The 19927-nt window shown below is 39.0% G+C and overlaps 1 protein-coding gene across 2 annotated transcripts in view; it reads right to left on the reverse strand.

The window, feature by feature from the left end:
• Positions 1-1962: 1962 nt before the first annotated feature.
• Positions 1963-19927, reverse strand: part of celsr2 (cadherin, EGF LAG seven-pass G-type receptor 2) — a 47796-nt gene continuing 29831 nt past the window's right edge. For both annotated transcript variants that reach the window (XM_073865534.1, XM_055217384.2), the window contains 32 exons: positions 19299-19521; positions 16236-16351; positions 15709-15797; positions 13198-13355; positions 12951-13114; positions 12745-12870; positions 12493-12656; positions 12154-12327; positions 11858-11971; positions 10378-10552; positions 10159-10300; positions 9956-10076; positions 9685-9868; positions 9505-9606; positions 9326-9420; positions 7913-8122; positions 7517-7700; positions 7081-7399; positions 6836-7003; positions 6630-6759; positions 6347-6547; positions 6051-6225; positions 5860-5972; positions 4534-4616; positions 4330-4456; positions 4136-4246; positions 3935-4053; positions 3788-3852; positions 3549-3707; positions 3313-3465; positions 3041-3233; positions 1963-2960 (listed from right to left, as the gene is read on the reverse strand). In XM_073865534.1, the coding sequence (XP_073721635.1) occupies positions 2954-2960; positions 3041-3233; positions 3313-3465; positions 3549-3707; positions 3788-3852; positions 3935-4053; positions 4136-4246; positions 4330-4456; positions 4534-4616; positions 5860-5972; positions 6051-6225; positions 6347-6547; positions 6630-6759; positions 6836-7003; positions 7081-7399; positions 7517-7700; positions 7913-8122; positions 9326-9420; positions 9505-9606; positions 9685-9868; positions 9956-10076; positions 10159-10300; positions 10378-10552; positions 11858-11971; positions 12154-12327; positions 12493-12656; positions 12745-12870; positions 12951-13114; positions 13198-13355; positions 15709-15797; positions 16236-16351; positions 19299-19521 (4664 nt within the window). In that variant the 3' untranslated portion in view covers positions 1963-2953. The remainder of the gene's footprint in view (positions 2961-3040; positions 3234-3312; positions 3466-3548; positions 3708-3787; positions 3853-3934; positions 4054-4135; positions 4247-4329; positions 4457-4533; positions 4617-5859; positions 5973-6050; positions 6226-6346; positions 6548-6629; positions 6760-6835; positions 7004-7080; positions 7400-7516; positions 7701-7912; positions 8123-9325; positions 9421-9504; positions 9607-9684; positions 9869-9955; positions 10077-10158; positions 10301-10377; positions 10553-11857; positions 11972-12153; positions 12328-12492; positions 12657-12744; positions 12871-12950; positions 13115-13197; positions 13356-15708; positions 15798-16235; positions 16352-19298; positions 19522-19927) is intronic.

Genomic DNA, 19927 nt, shown 5'->3' on the forward strand with positions numbered 1-19927 from the left:
TAATTGATGTATGTACATCCTCATATCCCTGCTGAAAAACAATACCAGAGTTTTATTGGGTTTAATGGAATATGGCTCAAAATTCACTACAGTGTAGTGGTTTTAATGGTAAAAGCTAATGGTTCCATTAGAATTTTCTGTAATGGTTTTATTGTTTTTTTTTTCAGCAGGGATCAAATTATTGCTTTGTTTTGTTTTACAAATGTATGCTTTTATCAATGCTTTACTTATATTTGTTGCTTTCTTTGTGTCCAGTCGTATCTTATTAAAAGCTTTACTTGTTTATTTGAAAGAAACACATTTCATTACAGTACTGCAGGGATGACGTATTTTTGTAGGCCAACACCGGAAGTTAGCGTGACGCTGTTTGCAAAAAAACTATTAATTTTTCCTCATAGACTTTTGGATTATTATTACAAAAAATAAGATCTGTGTTTATCAAAAGTTTATGACACTATCACGTTTTGTCCAACAAGATAATCTTAACGGATGAAAACAACTTTTATGAATTTTGAAGTCTAATATGTTTTGTTTTTATTTCTAGTAAGCGCACTTGAACTTCAAAAATAATAAAAGTTGTGTTCATTTTTTAAGATTAAGTTGTTGGGCAAAACGTGTAAGTGTCATAAACTTTTGTTAAACACAGAGTTTTTTTATTATTATTATTATTATTTGCGATAATCCAAAAGTCTGAGAAAAATGAATGGGCTTTTTGGCGGTTCTGACTAGAGGGTATACAGATACGGCCAAATCTCGCGAGATGTTGGGTTTAGAGGATGGAAAACAGCGCTCATCCGGTGAGATTTCACGAGACTTTTGCCTTAGCTGTATCCTATCTAGCCACATCATCCCTGCGTCACTATGAGGAATTGTGATGGCAGATTTGTATGAAAATTGTGTTTCTGTCAGTTACGAAGCTCTGACGGGAAAGACTTTTAAGCAGATAATCATCTTGTGGGGTTAACTAGTTTACTTGTAAGAAACGCACGAGTATCTGTTGACGTTTATTTCAAACACGTGTGTAATGTTTGCTATATATTTAGATGTTTGTGACATTACAGGTGTGTGTGTGTTTGTATGGCAGATCGAGTAAAACAACAGAGTTCTGCAGAGTGAGTAAAACATCTGAATATTAAAACGCTGAGTTTATAAATACGATCTACATAAACATTTAACGTATGTGTGTGCGCGCGTGGATTTAGTGTTGCTCAGATTTCAGACCCTGCGGAAAGGCACGTGAGGTTTGTTGACGTAACTAATGATGAAGAAGAAGAAGATGAGGAGGTACAGTTTATTATTGATCAGCTCTCATTGTAAAGCACATTTTGGTTTTTTTAAACGACTGTAAGATCTGTTTTCTCTGGATAGGTGAGATTGTCGGTGAGCTCCCTCATGCAGTTAGAGGCCCTTCAGATTGTACAGGAGATGAAAAAATGTAAAGTATAGAAACCTGTCCATGTGTTATTGAATAAAACTGATGTGATCGATCACAGCCCCCGTATGTTTACAGCTTACAGATGGAATCTAGGCTTACGTCATCCTCTCACTGTTGACGCGCGAAAACGAATCCGCACCCTGAGGAAGCAAACAGGCGCGATGGGTCAGAGACAGAGATCTGGTTTGTGGGACACATTAAGAGACTGGATCTCCCGTTTAATCTCACTGCTGACAGGACGAGGAGGAGGAAGAATTAGGCCTACAGATGAAGAAGAAAGCACCACAAACCCATAAACACACAGGGTTTGTTCGACTTCATGCGGCGCTGCAAGGAGGATGACGTCAAAGTACCGCGAGAGCGAGTCGAAATTAAGCTAACGTATGGTTATCGATTTACTCTCGCGGTACTTTGACGTCATTCGTCTGACGTTTCTTGCGGCAAAGCATGAAGACGAACAAGCCTAGAAGTCACACAAGTTTAAACATTTATGTTAAATAAAACTCTACAAATAAAGACAAAATATGAAAAACAAACTTTTATTTCAGGTCAGTGTGATGTTTTACAAGGCGTTTCCCACCACGTCTGACGCACCCGTTAAACGCGTTCATAGCAGTGACGTCATGTGTATGAGATGTAAACAGATAAAAATACGGAGTAATATTAATGGTTTTACAGCAGGAGTTTATCAAATCCCAAAAATAATCTGTGTGTGGGGTTTTCAAAGAGACAAAAATCTTTCTACTCATTAACATCATTTTGCGTGATATTTTCTGACAGCTCCTCTCTGTGTATCTGTGACTGTCTGAGATTTAAGGTTTCTTAATAGACAGCATCATTCACACTGATCACATGCTTGTTATCATCTATCATCACGTGGCTCAGTAGTTTATTTTACAGCTAATACAAGTGAAATATCATCATCACATTAAATGTCATTTTATAATACAATATCCATAAAACTGTTAGATTGATGAGTGATGGTGTTGTTGTTTCTTCATAACATCTGTACAACACTATAACACAACCTCCAAACATTTGAATGCACATCATTTACAAAATCATTTACAAAGCAACAGCATTATTTCTAAGCTAAAAAATACAAACGTTTTCCTTCAATCAAAATCTTTAAAGTTTGTATAAAATTGTCCCCAAAATGTACAAAAAAAAGTGAATCTCAAACATCATATTATTCTCGTGTGAAGTGAAGGTCCTGCTGTGTCAGTAGTTTAAGGTTTAAGGATCTTCTTCATGATTTCAGTGCAGATTCTTCAGCTGTCCTTCATTCACTCCATAAAAAATTAAAATGTACAAGAAGTCTGAGTTTTGATGCAGCGAGAGAGACCGGTCGCCCTCTTCTGGACAAAATAAATCATAAAAGTGCTTCACTTCAAGTATGTAAACAAAAATGTCAAGTCTCTTGAGCGTTTGGCACGGTGTAGATCAGCTGTGAAGTCCAACAGAGGGACAGATAGCTCATCTTCATCACCTCATCGCCATAGTAACCTGCACGCAGCATCAGCACCTGCAAAGACAAACAGCACTGAACATCACAGAACCAAACGATTGTGTGTCTTTCTCACGACTTATAAACATGTGACTCACTCAGATTCAGAAGAGTCGCTGTCGAGCGTTTTTCTTCCTACACTCACAGACGCTCCGTTGGAATGATTCGGTTTAGCTCCGCCCCCACCGCGCGAGGAGGCGGAGTCCGGTGGGCTGACAGACAGCTGATTGTGGATGCGATTAATAGCGTTTCTCTCAGCGATGGGTGACAGCTGTTTCTTCTTCAAGATTCCTGCAGGTCAAACACAAATATGTTGTTAATATCCGTTTGTCATTAGATTTATTTTTTGTATAATATTTGTGGTTCAGACCTCTGTACGTCTGTGTGCTTGGGTTTGGTAAATTAGGCAGCAGCAGGAGGTTTTCTGTCCCATGAGCCTCTGCTTTCTCCGCGGGTTTGGACACCGTCTCCACTTTCAGACGGCCATCAGCTGATCCTGTCTCACCCTCCAACAATCCAGCATCTGACAGACAGACGGACGGACGGACGGATGGGTCAGAGAGACAAACACACACAACACAATCAATCCCGTATTTCACTTCCTACCGTTCTTCCTGTTGCCATTGGTGATGAGATTTTCCCAGCATTCCTCCTGCTGGAAGTCTCCTTCATCTTCCTCACTGTCAGATGAATGTGTGGAGGCGAATGAGCCGCTCTGATCGTCCTCCAGCTGAGAGAGATCGCTGTCTGAATCTGAATCTTCATCTACACACAATTACACACGTCATTAACACAACTAATAACAGACACTTTATTGTGTAGCAGTTTGTGGTTCGTGTGTTTACCGTTGTTCTGCTCTTGTGTGTTGTGTTCATTCAGACTCAAATGACTGCTGGTTAAATCATCTCCTCTGAAAATAAAACACACAAAAACATCATGAGACTCCGTGTGGGTCTGTGTGTGATTGTGTATCTGTGATTGTGTGTTTGTACCCTAAACTGAAGGGCATGTAGTTTTGAAGGCTTTTGCCGCTTTGAGCTCCGTTCAGTGAGACGCTCGATGACAGATGATACAAACGCCCGTCCAGATAGTTACTGTTACAGATAAACGCCTGACAGACACAAACACAATCAGACATCACTCATAATAAACAATAACGCACAACTCTGTGTGTGTGTGTGTGAGAGACTCACTGAAGGTTTAGTTTTGATCACATGATCCGGCTGTTTTCTCCCGCAGCAGTAGCTCATGGCGTCTCGAGCTTCTTTATTAAACACCACACGGAAGAAGAAGATGAAGGGACCCTGTAAACACACACACACGTGCACGTCAGATCCGTTCACACCGACTGATGACATCACAGCCGATGACATCACAGCTGCTGTACCTGAACGCAGCTGAATCCAGCGAACAGATAATGAAAGAGAATCACGTCGCTGTTGACCGACATCAGTGCCAGGACACACGTGACCGTCACCAGGAACAACACCGCACACGCTGTCCGAAGCCCCGCCCTGCACAGACCACACCCACAATTAAACACAATGCATTACTGTCGTACAATAATGTACGATCACGGAAGAAAACTCACGCTGGCATCTCTCTCTTCTCACAACTCTTCTGTCTGAGCAAACACGAGGCTCTTGATGCTGTGATGTACAGGAAAACATTCATCTGAAACAAACAAAACATTTCATTCACATTTATTTCTAAATGTGTCGCAAAGCATCTTTACAAAAGGACACAATGTAGAGTACACGTAAAAACAAAATTAATCTTTTATTTATTTATTTTTAAAATAAATAAATAAAAGCTTTGAAAAAAGCTACACATATTTTTTATAAAAACATCTATAAAGATATTAAACATATTAAAAAATAAAAGTAATAAAAAATTTAGAAAAAATGTAAAAAAAAAACATGAACAACATAAAGTTGTCTTTACATTTTTTTAAATGTAATTTTTTTTATATAATAAAAAATATTAAAAAAATAAAAAAAACATGAAAATGTATTATTTAAAATAAAAAATATATATGCATAAAAAAAAAAAATTTAAAATAAAAAAATATATATATATATAATATAAAAAAACATGAAAAACATCATTTAAAAGTGTAAAAAAAATCATAGTAATAAAAAATTTAGAAGATTTTGTAAAATATCAAAAATAAAAACATGAAAATATACTATTTAAAACTAAAAAAAATCATATTCATGAATTTTTTTATAATACTAAAAAAATAAATATAATATAAAAACATGAAAATATATTATTACATTAAAAAAAATCATATTCATAAAAAATAAAAGTTTTGATGTAAAATCTAAAACTTGTAAAAAAAATCATAGTAATTGTATCAAACATGAAATTGTATTATTTTAAAAAAATAATATTCATAAAAAAAAATATATATATATATATATATATATATATATATATATATATATATATATATATATATATATATATATATATAAACACGAAAAACATATTTAACAAATTTAAAAAAATCATAGTAATAAAAAATAAAAAATGTAGATTTTTAAAAATATATATAAAAAAATTTAATCATGAAAATATATTATTTAAAACTTTTAAAAAAACATTTTCATAAAGAAAAATAATAATAATAAAAAATAAACATGATATTAGAAAACATGAAAATATATTATTTAATTAAAAAAATACATAGTCATGAAATTATAATTTTAGAAAAAATGTAAAAAGTATAAAAAAAAACATGAAAAACATATTTAAAAAAAATCCTAGTAATACTAAAATTAAAATGTAGAAACTCTAAAAATCTTGAATATTTGCTGAGTAAGTTTGATGCTCGTCATGTCATCATTATGAGACTTTTTACAGACACAGATGTGTTGTGTAAGTGTGTAGCTGAAGTGAAGTGAATACTTACAGACACAACGAAGGCTATGGGTCCTGCAAAGCTCCATATGAGCGTATCATAGAGAGACAGCCAACAAAAATCTGGATTCCCATAACCCTCAGGATCCAAACCTACAGCAAGACCTGAAAGAAACCACACAGATTACACACACTCTTCTGACCTCATCTGATCAACATCAAGTCATGTGTGTGTGTGTGTACCTGTCACAAACGCAGGGACCCCCCAGCCAATCAGATAATAGAATCTCATCGGGCCGTAGTTGATGTCTCTGAGCTCATTCAACATACGATAGACGTGCAGACCCTCCAGAAAGAGCCAAGAGAAGACACACAACCAGAAGAAATGCAGCAGGATCGCTATCAGTGTACACACAAACTACACAAACACACAGAGTAAAACATCATTATACACACATGTAAACAGAGCAGAGAGACAGACAGGACATATGTGTGTGTGTGTGTGTGTGTGTGTGCGCGTGTGTGTGTGTGTGTGTTACCGGATTATCAGCATTATTGATGCCAAAGATGAAGATGAGGTTGGAGATGAAGAGCGCGGCTGAGCCGTTGTTGACGATGCTGATCTTGTTACTGTTCATGGTTCTCAGACAGGTGAGGAAGACGATGGTGAGGAAGAGGAAACCCAGCGTGATGCCCACTGAACTCCACGTGATGATCTTTACCGGCAGAATCTCTCCATTCTGAAGTGAGAGACATCAGTGAGTGTGTCTGTGTGTGTTTGTGTGTGTGATGTTTGTGTTATGATGTGTGTGTGTGTCTCACCTCTCTGCGTGAGATGTCCATCAGTACAGCAAAGCTGGTCATATGATAACACTGACAGCTGATGTGTGTGATGTTCCTGAAGACCACCTCACAACCTTTAGATGACCAACCACCCTGACCCTGCTGACCACTACACAAACACACACATATACTGTCATATATATCTATATGTGTACATATATACATGTGTGTGTGTGTGTACTTACACAACTGAATGGTTCCAGAAGACACAGATGGGTTTGGATCGCTCCTCACTGCTGATCAGACGAAACTGAACTGTGATTGGTTTATCTAGCGTGTGCTGAAGTAACTCCTCATTATCATGAACCGTTATACTGACAACAGGCGTGTTAATGACCGGACGCTTGGGAACCCTACACACAGACACACACAGTTGTTAGAGTAATTGTCATGTGTTGTGTTGTTGTGTATTGTCTGATGTGTATCTCACCTGAGACTTCTCTTATCAGTGTCGTATCTCTCAGGCAGCAGTGTGGACAGACTGTGAAATATAATCACTCGAGCGATGGCGTCCTGCTCGCTCTCCTCCGGGTGACGTCTCTTCCGACTGGACGTCTGGTTTCTCACGGACTCTGTGACTGGCTCGTTCTGCTGACGGTGACCTTTACCCTCGGGGGCGGGAATGAAGACGGAGTCAGGAAGAGTGACAGCTGTCTCCAGGTCCAGTGGGCGTGGCCCGCGCAGAGACTGATAACGGGGAAGCTTTGCACCAGCAAAATTCATCTTCTCCAAACGATCGATAGAGACAACTACACACACACACACACACACACACATACAGATGCACAAACAATGTTATTAGCATACAGTGAAACTATAAAAACTGTTATTTTTGTGTGTGTTTGTCTGTGTCTGTATGTGCTTACCAATGTTAGGTGTGATGATAGTGAACGGGTTAAGGTAAGTCTTCCTCATGTTTTGGGCGAGGGTGTTTGTGTACTCCTCAAACTCTCTGAGCAGGGTCGCCGTGCCGCCGTCCGTCTGCTGAATGAGCTGCCAATGACTTCGAGTGTCAGCTGACAGCACAGCACTGCCCACATGCATCAGATGCTGCAGAAGCGACCAATCACAGATCAGACATCAGGTCAGCAGCTGAACGTGTCTGGAGAATGATAACTAGCACTGAAAGTTAACTAACTAGTTGCTAGAACCATTGCTGGGACCTCCAACATCCCCAATCCTCAGCTATTCTGTTATCATTTATTTAATAAGACAGATGTGTGTGTGTGTGTGTGTGTGTTTGTGTGTGTGTGTGTGTGTACCTCATTGAACAGTACGTCTTGAGTAGCAGTGAGGTTGAAGCCCTGCTGTCTGCTCTCGTGCTGAAGGATGGAGCGGATCAGCTGATATGTGATCTTCACATCACTACCATAAAACTCTTTGGTGTTCTGTGTGGCGTTAAACAGAAACGCTGCGGTCTGCTGAACGTTACTGGAATCTATGAGTGACGCGTTTCTTCCTATACGCTCCGCCTGCAATACAAACACCTGTCAGCACACAGACCAAAGGATTGACAGACAGACAGACAGACAGACGGACAGACAAGCGGACAGACAAACAGATGGAAAGACAGATGGACAGACAGACGAACAGACAAACGAACAAACAGACGGACAGACAGACGAACAAATGAATGGACAGAGAGACAGACGAACAAACGGACGAACAGATGGACGAACAGACTGACAAACAGACAGACGAACAAACAGACAGATAGACAGACAAACAAACGCACGGACAGACAAACAGACGGACATACAGACAGACAGACAGATGAATAAATAGATGAACAGACGGACGGACAGACAAACAAACAAACAGACGGACAGACAAACAGACAGAAAGATGGACGAATGGACAAACAGACGGACAGACTGACAAACAGACAGACAGACGAACAAATAGATGGACAAATGAGCAGACAGACGGACAGACAATCAGACGGATCGATGGACAAACAGACAGACAGACAGACAGACAAACAGACGGACAAACAGACGGATCGATGGACAAACAGACAGACGGACAAACAGACAAACAAACAAATAGACGGACAGACAAACAGACGAACAAACAAACGAACAAACAGACGGACAAAGAAACGAACAAATGAATGGACAGAGAGACAGACGAACAAATGGACGGACAGATGGACGAACAGACTGACAAACAGACAGATGGACAGACAGACGAACAAACAAACAGATGGACGGACAGACGAACAAATAGACAGACAGACGAACAAACGCACGGACAGACAAACAGACGGACATACAGACAGACAGACAGATGAATAAATAGATGAACAGACGGACGGACAGACAAACAAACAAACAGACGGACAGACAAACAGACAGAAAGATGGACGAATGGACAAACAGACGGACAGACTGACAAACAGACAGACAGACGAACAAATAGATGGACAAATGAGCAGACGGACGGACAGACAAACAGACGGATCGATGGACAAACAGACAGGCAGACAAACAGACGGACAAACAGACGGACGGATAGACAAACAGACTGATCGATGGACAAACAGACAGACGGACAAACAGACGGACAAACAGACAAACAAACAAATAGAGGGACAGACAGGCGGATGAACAGACAGACAGAAGGACGAATGGATCGACCGAGAGACGGACAGACAGTCATCAGCAGATCCTCACCAGTGTTTTGAGTTTACTGAAGCTGACAGATGTGCAGTTAAAGAGGTTTGGTGACAGCCAGCCTTTGTGTTCATCACAGTGACGGATCGCTGTACCTGCACACACAAACACACAACACTGTTTAACAACATCACACACATCTACACTCATAACACTTTAACTTCTTTAGACACTCATACCCATAGATCCTTTAGGACACGAGACCGCCGCCGGTAAACCAAATTTAGTTCTGGACCACCAGATCCCAGCTTCTATAGCCTGAGGACAGCTGTCATAGATGACTACAGCACACAAGACACACATCAGATTACAACAATCACATAACAACAATCACATGTGTGTGCGTGTTAAAGTCTGACCTTCACAGCCATTGGACGAGACCTCAGCGAATGGATTATCACATCGGTCACACTGACGGCCGATGACGCCCGGTTTACACTGACACAAACCGCTTTCACGATCACACGTGCGAGAAAACGAACCCACAGAGTAACAGTCACACAACAGACACACATCACTGCCAACCGGCCGATAGTGATTCTCCTAAACAACACACACAACAAACATGACTTAATGTTAAAGCTGAGCAGTTAGATTTATACATCTCAAGAAGATATATTTCACAGTTACCTTGCAGCGACACGCTCCAGTCGTCTTATTACAGTCAGAGTCGAATCCTTTTGAGGTCTCACAGTTACACGGACCGCATGACTTCTCACCCCACCATCCACGAGGACACGGCACATCCATCCTGACACAAACACACACACACGTTACACACACATCACCTCACCGTCAGAACTTCTCAAATACATCATCAAGTTGCTTCTTACTTTTTCTCACAATATTGGCCAAAGTAGTTGCTAGGACAGTTACACACGTATCCATGGGCGGAGCTTGGCTTTCTGCTGCAAGCCGATTGGTGCTCACAAGGGTTAAGAGCACAGACGTCGGTACAGTTATTGCCATAGTAACCTAAAAACAGAAACATATGAATAAAGACGTGACACATCAGTAGCAAATATACAGTATAAACACATGACATGACTGACCCGTGTGACACGTGCACGAATACGAGTCCCACTCCTTCATACAGTAACTGTGTGATGGACACGAGTTTGATCCGCAGGGGTCTGGAAGACTGCAGCCTGACTCAACGTTTATAACATGAGCCTGATGCATGCTGGGAAATACAGGAGACGATGAGGATTCACCCAAACGCAAACCCTGTGGATGATTCACATACAATAAGTTTTAATCACAGATGCTATAAATCATAGATGCTGCAAATCATAGATGCTATAAAATCATAGATGCTATACATCATAAATGCGGAAAATCATAGATGCTGTAAATCACAGATGCTGTAGATCATAGATGCTGTGTATCATAGATGCTGTAAATCATAGATGCTGTAGATCATAGATGCTATAAATTCATAGATGCTATAAATCATAAATGCGGAAAATCATAAATGCTGTAAATCATAGATGCTGTAAATCATAGATTCTGTAGATCATAGATGCTATAAATTCAGAGATGCTGCAAATCATAGATGCTGTAAAATCATAGATGCTGTAGATCATAGATGCTGTAAATCATAGATGCTGTAGATCATAGATGCTGTGTATCATAGATGCTGTAAATTCATAGATGCTGTAGATCATAGATGCTGTGTATCATAGATGCTGTAAATCATAGATGCTATAAATTCATAGATGCTACAAATCATAGATGCTGCAAATCATAGATGCTGTAAAATCATAGATGCTGCAAATCATAGATGCTATAAATCACAGATGCTGTAGATCATAGATGCTGTGTATCATAGATGCTGTAAATCATAGATGCTGTAGATCATAGATGCTATAAATTCATAGATGCTATAAATCATAAATGCGGAAAATCATAAATGCTGTAAATCATAGATGCTGTAAATCATAGAATCTGTAGATCATAGATGCTATAAATTCAGAGATGCTGCAAATCATAGATGCTGTAAAATCATAGATGCTGTAGATCATAGATGCTGTAAATCATAGATGCTGTAGATCATAGATGCTGTGTATCATAGATGCTGTAAATTCATAGATGCTGTAGATCATAGATGCTGTGTATCATAGATGCTGTAAATCATAGATGCTATAAATTCATAGATGCTACAAATCATAGATGCTGCAAATCATAGATGCTGTAAAATCATAGATGCTGCAAATCATAGATGCTGTAAAATCATAGATGCTGTAAAATCATAGATGCTGTAAATCATAGATACTGTAAAGTAATAGATACTGTTAATCATAAATGCTGCAAATCATAGATGCTGTAAATCATAGATACTGTAAAATCATAGATGCTGTTAATCATAAATGCTGTAAATAATACATGCTATAAAATCATAGATGCTGTAATTTAAATCATAGATACTGTAAAATGACAGATGCTGTAAATCATAGTTGCTATAAAATCATAGAAACTTTAAAATCAGAAGTTATTATAATAGCATTTACTGTGTGTGTGTGTGTTTATTACCTGAACACATCCTTTGAATCCGTTCATGATTTGATTCTTGTCGTCTGTGACTCCACCGACACTGAGCATCTTTATTTTTACTCCCTGTATCTGTGAGTCCAGCTGCATGGATGACTGCAGACACAATAACACAACATCAGTGTGTTGAGCTCTAAACCTCACGTGTGAACTCTCTCTCTCTCTCTCTCTCTCTCTCTCTCTCTCTCTCTCTCTCTCTTTCTCTCTCTCTCTCTCTCTCTCTCTCTCTCTCTCTCTCTCTCTCTCTCTCTCTCTTTCTCTCTCTCTCTCTCTCTCACCGTATACAGGCCATGATCCAGAGTCAGTACGGCTGTGATCGAACCCTCCGCTGAACCTCTCAGCTCCAGCTCAATGTCATGCCACTGACCATCATCCACTGTGACATCATCAACACGAGACACGGTCGAGTCTTCACCACGCTGTACGACCATCACGACACGACCACCCCGCAGCTAAACACAAACACCAGATAAACATTATCATTTACAATCTCTATGTAGTGTTGAGTGAATGAGGTGTAATAACACAACTGTCCAGCAGGTGGAGCTCTAGAGTCAAATGTGCACCTGCTCAGTCACATAAACAACACAGAGACACAACTTTGTGTATGTGTTCACCTGTATGGTCAGGTTGTGATGTCCTGAACTGATGTACAGTATTGTTGCTCTCATTTGTCTCGTGCGGAACATGAACTCCAGATTCCAGGGAATGGTTACCACGACGGCCAGATTATTCCATGACAACAGACTGTTGCCTTGGAAACGCAGAGGGTTTGGCATCACTGCAGACACATAGGGAGAGAGAGATTTATGATCGATCTGACCAGTGGTTTCATCTCACCGTCCGCAGGGTCTCGGTTTTTCTCGTACCTTTCTCACAGTTGCGTCCTCCGAACCCCAGAGGGCAGTGACAGCTGAATGAACCCCACTCATCCACACACGATCCTCCGTTCAAACACGGATTATTACTGCAGATCTGACGCTTCGCTGAACAACCTGACAGATCAACATTCACATCCGTCAACTTCACATCTGTTCCGTATTCAGTCAGTCAATAATCTCTGACGTCTTCTCACCCGGTAACGTTCCGTTATTAGCGATGAAACCGGCCATGTCGATCTGTCTGTTGTCGATGCGCAGGTCCTTCATGCAGCCGATGAACTGCCGGTTCTGAACGGGGAATTCCTCGGGAAGTTTGGGAACGCCACCCAGCAGCAACGGACCCGTTAGATCTAAAGACCTGTGCGGAAAACAAATAAAGTCACGCGTCAAACTATGATTTATTTTTATTTATGAAGTGACATCATAGTCATGCATAATTACTTCTTAGATCCTGATTGGCTGCCCTGCGCAGAGCACGAATAATTTCCAATCACATGACCGAATCGCAGAGCAACAGATGTGTCGCAGTTATCCACCGTTACCACGACAACCTTCTGATCAGATGGACCCTGAGGAAGACCAGCACGATTCAGGACGGGCTGAGAGAAAGAGAGAGAGAGATGAACACACCCACAAACACAATAGTGACCCAAAGTTAATGAATGATCTCATCACTAACGGGTCATGACCCTTTTCAGACTGACCTCACTAAACAGGTCACACAAACGCACAGACGCGCACACACAGACACACAGAGTGTGTTTAAATCAACCAATCAGAGCATCTTAGAGTCTAAAAGAGACTTTTAATTGGTTAAAATACAATTTTAGTCTCATAGAGATCTATATACACTACTGCACTACATCTGTCATGTGACCTGTATGTCCTTTGACCTATGATGTAATCACAACAACTGTGACCATAATTTACTTATGCGTTGTTTAACAAGTACGAATAAAATAATCAGGAGAAATGCAATTTCTTAAAACCTAAATCACTCAAAATGGCGTCTACTTCATATGTTCCCTGTGTTTTCATTTAATTTATTGTTTTAATTTTGTGTCTCCTCAGCTCGCATGACATCATAGGATAGTAAAGTGTCCATCAAATCTATCTGAAAGTACTGGATCATCCTATTACTTTATCACTAGTTCAGATACACTACTGACCTGTGCTGATCACACATCAGTTTACATAACACAACACATCTGTCTGACTTGCATGTGGTTTTATGTCTTGAATTTATTTGTCTGTACAAACACTGACAACCCCTTAAGAAAACACAAATACACTTTATAGTGTGTGTGTGTGTGTGTGTGTGTGTGTGTGTGTAGTTGTAGGCATTGTGTACTGAATGGTCGTACGGGGGAGCAGAAAGCATGATGTCATTAACACACACACACAGACACACAAACACTGAACCTGTCCTACATTTGATACACGCAAGCCTCCGGCCAGAGACCACACAGCAGTGATCATGACCTACTGTACACGTGTGTGTGTGTGTGTGTGTGTGTGTGTGTGTGTGTGTGTGTGTGTGTGTGTGTGTGTGTGTGTGTGTGCGGTTACATGACTAAAATATAGTAAAAAAACTGAAAACGTTTTCCTTTCTGTTTTTGATTTCTGATATGTGAGCTGTTTTCTAAGCTTATATGTGCATTACTTCAGTGTTTGTTGTAAATGTTAAATATGGTACGTGGCCCCTTTAAGAGTAACAGTATGATGTTGCTCTCCTTCAGTTTGCACTAATCAGGTTCTTATAAACGTGTATTTAAAAAAATGCTATTTATTGTTACTGAAACATGAATGGAGATTGTGTAAGTAACATAAAGTATGTACTAAGTATGTACTTTACGAGTTTATTAATCATAAGTGCAGGTTCGTGGCTAATATAAACCCTTTGACTGGCAGGTCTGTGTTGAGATAAATATTATATATTATTCATATTAAATGCAGTGAAGGAGAAGTCTGTGTTGAGATTGTGTGAGAACAGCCATGGATTGAGTTTCTTTCTGATAATAACCACAACACAGAGCGAAGGTGCAGATCGGTCACACCGACCAGTAGATGGCGATGTTAGTTTGTAAAGAAACACTACACACCTGCACACATACACATTCTCCTAAAGAGAGATAGATACAAACAATCAACAAAAACATACAGCAGTTTTGTTTATATGGATGATGAGGTCGATTTACAAGTGATTTTATGAAATACTGCTATGCATATGAAGTAACCGTTTTATAAACGCAATAAGCCCCACAAAGCAGTGCATTTTATAACAGCTAAGGGGCACGACGCTAAGTGGAGTGCCTAAAACCCCCTTAGCTAACCCTAACCTGTTAGAAAATGCACTGGTAACCCACTGCTTTGCGGGGCTTATTGCTTTATTATACCACGGGTCTGTTGAATGCTGCATTCTGATTGGCTGAGAAATGTTCTATGGGTGTTGATTATTTTTCTGTAAACCGCACACCTATCTTTTCAAATGTCTTAAAAATAGGCACCAGAGCAATGTTTGTGGTAACCGTGGTATAAGCGGAATAATTGACTCCGGTCCTTTGAATTATTTAAAAATAATGCACACCTGCGGTGTAACGGCACTCCGCTTCGCGTCGTGCCGCATTACCACCTTGGTGTGCATTATTTTCTTATAATTCAATGGCCCGTCGTCAATTATTCCTTACATAAACTCTTGAGTATCTTGAGTAGCACAAACACTCCTGTAGACCGCCATTGTTTGTTATACTTGCACATGACGTCACCATTATCACAGATTCATGTTTATGTAGTTTACACAGATATAAGAAGGTGTCGTTATCAAAAACTTGCAGTTTTTTGTAGGAATTTCACATGGTTTTCATGTAAACAAACAGGCAAACTTTTTGCAGTTTATGGTTAAAATCATTGTGTAAACGTTCTCTCAGTCGTGTGTGTTTCAATGATTCTTACCTTGTTATAATAATGAACGTGCGCTGTGTGCCATTGGCCGTCAGAGACTCCGCCCGGGATAAAAGGTGACACAGTTGTTTTAGTTTCACCTGCAGGGGGTCAAAGGTCACAAAGATATGACATCGTACCAATATTTTAATCAGCAGATTCTTATGGAGCGTACACATTAAATGCAAATTCAACAATTTGCACGAGTAGATTATATACAAAGTCATATATGCAAAGACATAAATAAACTAAACTCAAGTGAGGCGATGCATATGATGGGAATTGTCAAAAAACATGAAATGTTTCAGTTAAAAATATTCAACTCAAGCAAAAATTCACATGACACAAAGTAAAATCCCGCGAGTAATCCAGAGCGAGCAATGTGATGCTTTTATTTTGTACACAACATTAAATTCAGATCAGATTATTCATGATTTCTTTTATTTTTTAAACTTTAATAAATATATTTCTACTGTTTTATAAATGCAGTCAGTTATATTTGAACGCTGTACTGTGTATTATGTGTGTGTGATGTTTACCTGCGGAGAATGTGAGTTGAATCTGTTGGTTGATGATCTCGAGAGCGATGAAGTCGTGTTTCTCATTAAAGCGACCGTTATACAGCAACAAACCATTCGGCTCTCGACTCGCAAACCTGAAAAAGAAAACAACAAAGAGATTTAACACAGATTACATGATGTTGTGTGTGTGTTTGACAGGTATCTCATTTATAAAGTTAAAGTAGGTCAGACGGCAGCTCTGTTTGTGTTGTTCAAACATCTCACAACGAGTAAAAATAACACAAAACAAGCTGCTGTTAGTCTGAGGATACACACACATGATGATGATGATGATGATGATGATGATGATGTTTTATTAGAAATACTGTAGTCCTGCTGTGGGCTTTAGAGATGTTGACCTGCTTACTGAGGAGAATAATCACATCTCCAGAGACACACAACATATACGCACACGTGTGCGTGCACACACAAACACACGGAGCACATATAAGATCTCTTCTTGTGTCCTTTATTTCTCCTTCACTTCTTGCATTGCAAACGTTGCATTGTTTCAAAGCAGCTTTACAAGAAAGACAAAGACAAGAAACCACAGAAAACTGGAAAATGATCACATAAATACTATAGAGAATAAATAGCACAAGAGATTATGATCTAATACAATCATATATAGATTTTCTTCCATTATCAAACATTTAAATATATGATAAATAACAGGCATCATATTAAACTCTACATGTCTGTTCATCTTATATTGAAATGGCCCTTAAAAGAGCATGAGTTTGACGTAACATAAATGATTTGCAATAATATCATGAACAGCAGTGTAAAAAGCACAAATAAATGATATCACCATCATAACAGTGCTTTATAAACATCTTAAAGCTTTATAATGCAAGTAAATGGTGTCTTAATCTTGTGAAAGCGAGTTGGCCGCTACTAGAAGCTAGTTATTAAAGCAATAAGCCCCGCAAAGCAGTCGGTTACCAGTGCATTTTATAACAGCTAAGGGGCGTTGTTAGGCACGACGCTTAGCTGTTATAAAATGCACTGTAACCGCACTGCTTTGCGGGGCTTATTGCGTTTATAAAACGGTTACTTCATATGCATAGCAGGATTTCATAAAATAAAACACAAATAATGTGTAATAGTACAAATATTACTCTTCTGCCAAACAAAGTAGTTCCTCAGAATCAAGTGTGACTGAAACAGAGCGCAGTTCACAAACAACACAGATGCAGCAAAGACACAATGAAAATATGATTTAAGACTGTGGTGTTTACTTTTATAAATCACCATTTATCTAAAAAATACATTAACATTATATATTATATTGTGCAATTGTTGAAGTGATGATCAAATATGCGTGGAAGCATGCTTAACTCTTTCCCCGTCAGCGTTTTTTTTTTTTTAAGTTGCCACCCAGTTTTAGTTGAATGCCTTACAGAAATGATCTTCTTTAAATAAACATAAAATATATAAAATAAAAGAACAGACGCTCCGCTTTAAAAAAAAGTTTCATCCTACCTTCATTTGTTCTCTTATCACCGCTCATATTTTCAGCTAAAAGCGGAGATAATTACATTTTTGTGAAGAACTTTTGTAAGAGATCAGAACAATACTACACTGTGTTTTCAGTGTTGAGTGAATGCGTCAGTGTTTAAGTTGGGTAAGATCGCCCTCTAGTGGATAGCGGACCTATGAATTTGAGGTAGAAACTCCTCAGAGAACGTTTTCGACGAGATGACTCAACAATATTTTAGGGATGCACCGATAGGATTTTTTGGGGCCGATACCGATTTAAACAGACAACTTCTGGCCGATGCCGATATTAAACACTTGTATACAATACTATACAGTTGGTCTATTAGCTAGTTTATTTCTGCATCAAATTATTTTTACTGAACATGGATTGAATCTAATTAACATTCAACTGACCAACATAATAAGAGAGGCACAAATTAAGCTCAAACAAATATAATAAGACAACATGACAACCTTCAAAGGTGGTTTTTGCTATTCAGCATTTATTTAATTAACAACTAATTTTTTTTACATATAATGGATTTCTTTATGCAGTTAATTAATAAACAATAGGTATCGGCCTTTCTCATGCTATTGCTGATGGTTTCAAATTCATCAAAAATCGGCCGATAAATATCGACGGTCGATAAATATCGGTGCATCAGAACAATATTTATCGACATTTATCTGGATATCGCCATTAATTGTGCAATTGTATACAAATAAAAAATATGATTAAAGACTGTGGTGTTTATTTTCATAAATCAGTACGCAGTAACAGTGGCGCAGTGATACTTATGTAATGCGGTCTGAACCGTGGGTTTACCGGGTATTTTATCACGACTTAGAACATGCTTCAACCAATCAGAATGAAGAACCAGAACTGGCGTTAAATATAATTTATAACGTTTTAAATAACTTTTATTTACAAAGTCGCATGAATTCCCATCAGAGGAGTTTATTACAGCCCTGGAGCTGTGGATTACGTCTGTGATGGATGAACTTTTGAGTTTTAAATCAGAAGCACCATTTACTGCCATTATAAAGCTTGAAACAGTCATAACTTCATGAGTTCATTGTCATTTTTGGGTGAACTATCTCTTTAAATGCTTTACCAAACACATACAAAACTTTCACAGATAGTCGACTCATCATTGTGTCTGTTTAACGTTTAATCTCTATCTATTCTGATTGGACTGTGAAGAAACTTTTGACTTCTGAACATTACAAGTAAAACAGAATCACTTTAAGCTCTTCTGTGTCGAGTCTACAGCAGAGACACAAACACACACAGACACACACACACACACACACAGAGTCTCTATAGAGAAACTAAACAGATTACTGACAGAGCATTCATCAGCAAACAGCCGTGAGACAAGCAGAGAAAGAAAAGCAGTAAAGCAGAGACAGAAGAGTGACTCTTCAACATGACCTCTGTCAGACGAGTTAAAAGACCAAACAACTTCAGATTCATGCTGATTTGACTTCAATAATCTCCTGACGACATACAAACATTACGTAACAAACACACAACTATTATACATGTTTAATACTCACGAGAGCTTCAGTGTGAAGTGAAATCTCTGACGAAGACCTCTGAATGTGATGAAGGATTGTGGTGGGAAGTTTCTGGAGCTCACGGAGCAGAACGGCTTCTCGAATCCTCCAGACGGACACTCGCACTTAAATCCACCAACCAAAAGATTGACACACGTCCCACCGTTCCTACACACCGCATCAGTACAGCGACCGGAGCGAGACGAGATCTCACACCTATCACCTGTCAGACAGACACACAAACACAAACAGACAGACACAGACAGACACAAACACAGACAGACAGTTTAACAGTCTGGTTTATTGTCAGAGTATTTCTTGTAAAAATCCTAAGGAGAAATAAAACTATAAATGCATCTTTTTAATTATCTGTTCTTGTGATAATCTGTGTGTGTGTTTGTGTGTGTGTGTGTGTGTGTTTGTGTGTGTGTGATTGTGTCAGGACAAAGCCGGCACTGTTAGACACACAAAAGTCAATTTGCTACGCTCATCATAACAGAAAGATTTATCTGTGCACAAATCAAACAATGTTTCCTGTTTACACACACACACATACGCACACACACGCGCGCATACATACACGCATACATACACGCGTGCACACGCACTCATAGTTTAACATGATGATA

Source organism: Misgurnus anguillicaudatus, unplaced genomic scaffold (genome assembly GCF_027580225.2).
Source record: "Misgurnus anguillicaudatus unplaced genomic scaffold, ASM2758022v2 HiC_scaffold_31, whole genome shotgun sequence".
Classification (NCBI taxonomy): domain Eukaryota; kingdom Metazoa; phylum Chordata; class Actinopteri; order Cypriniformes; family Cobitidae; genus Misgurnus; species Misgurnus anguillicaudatus.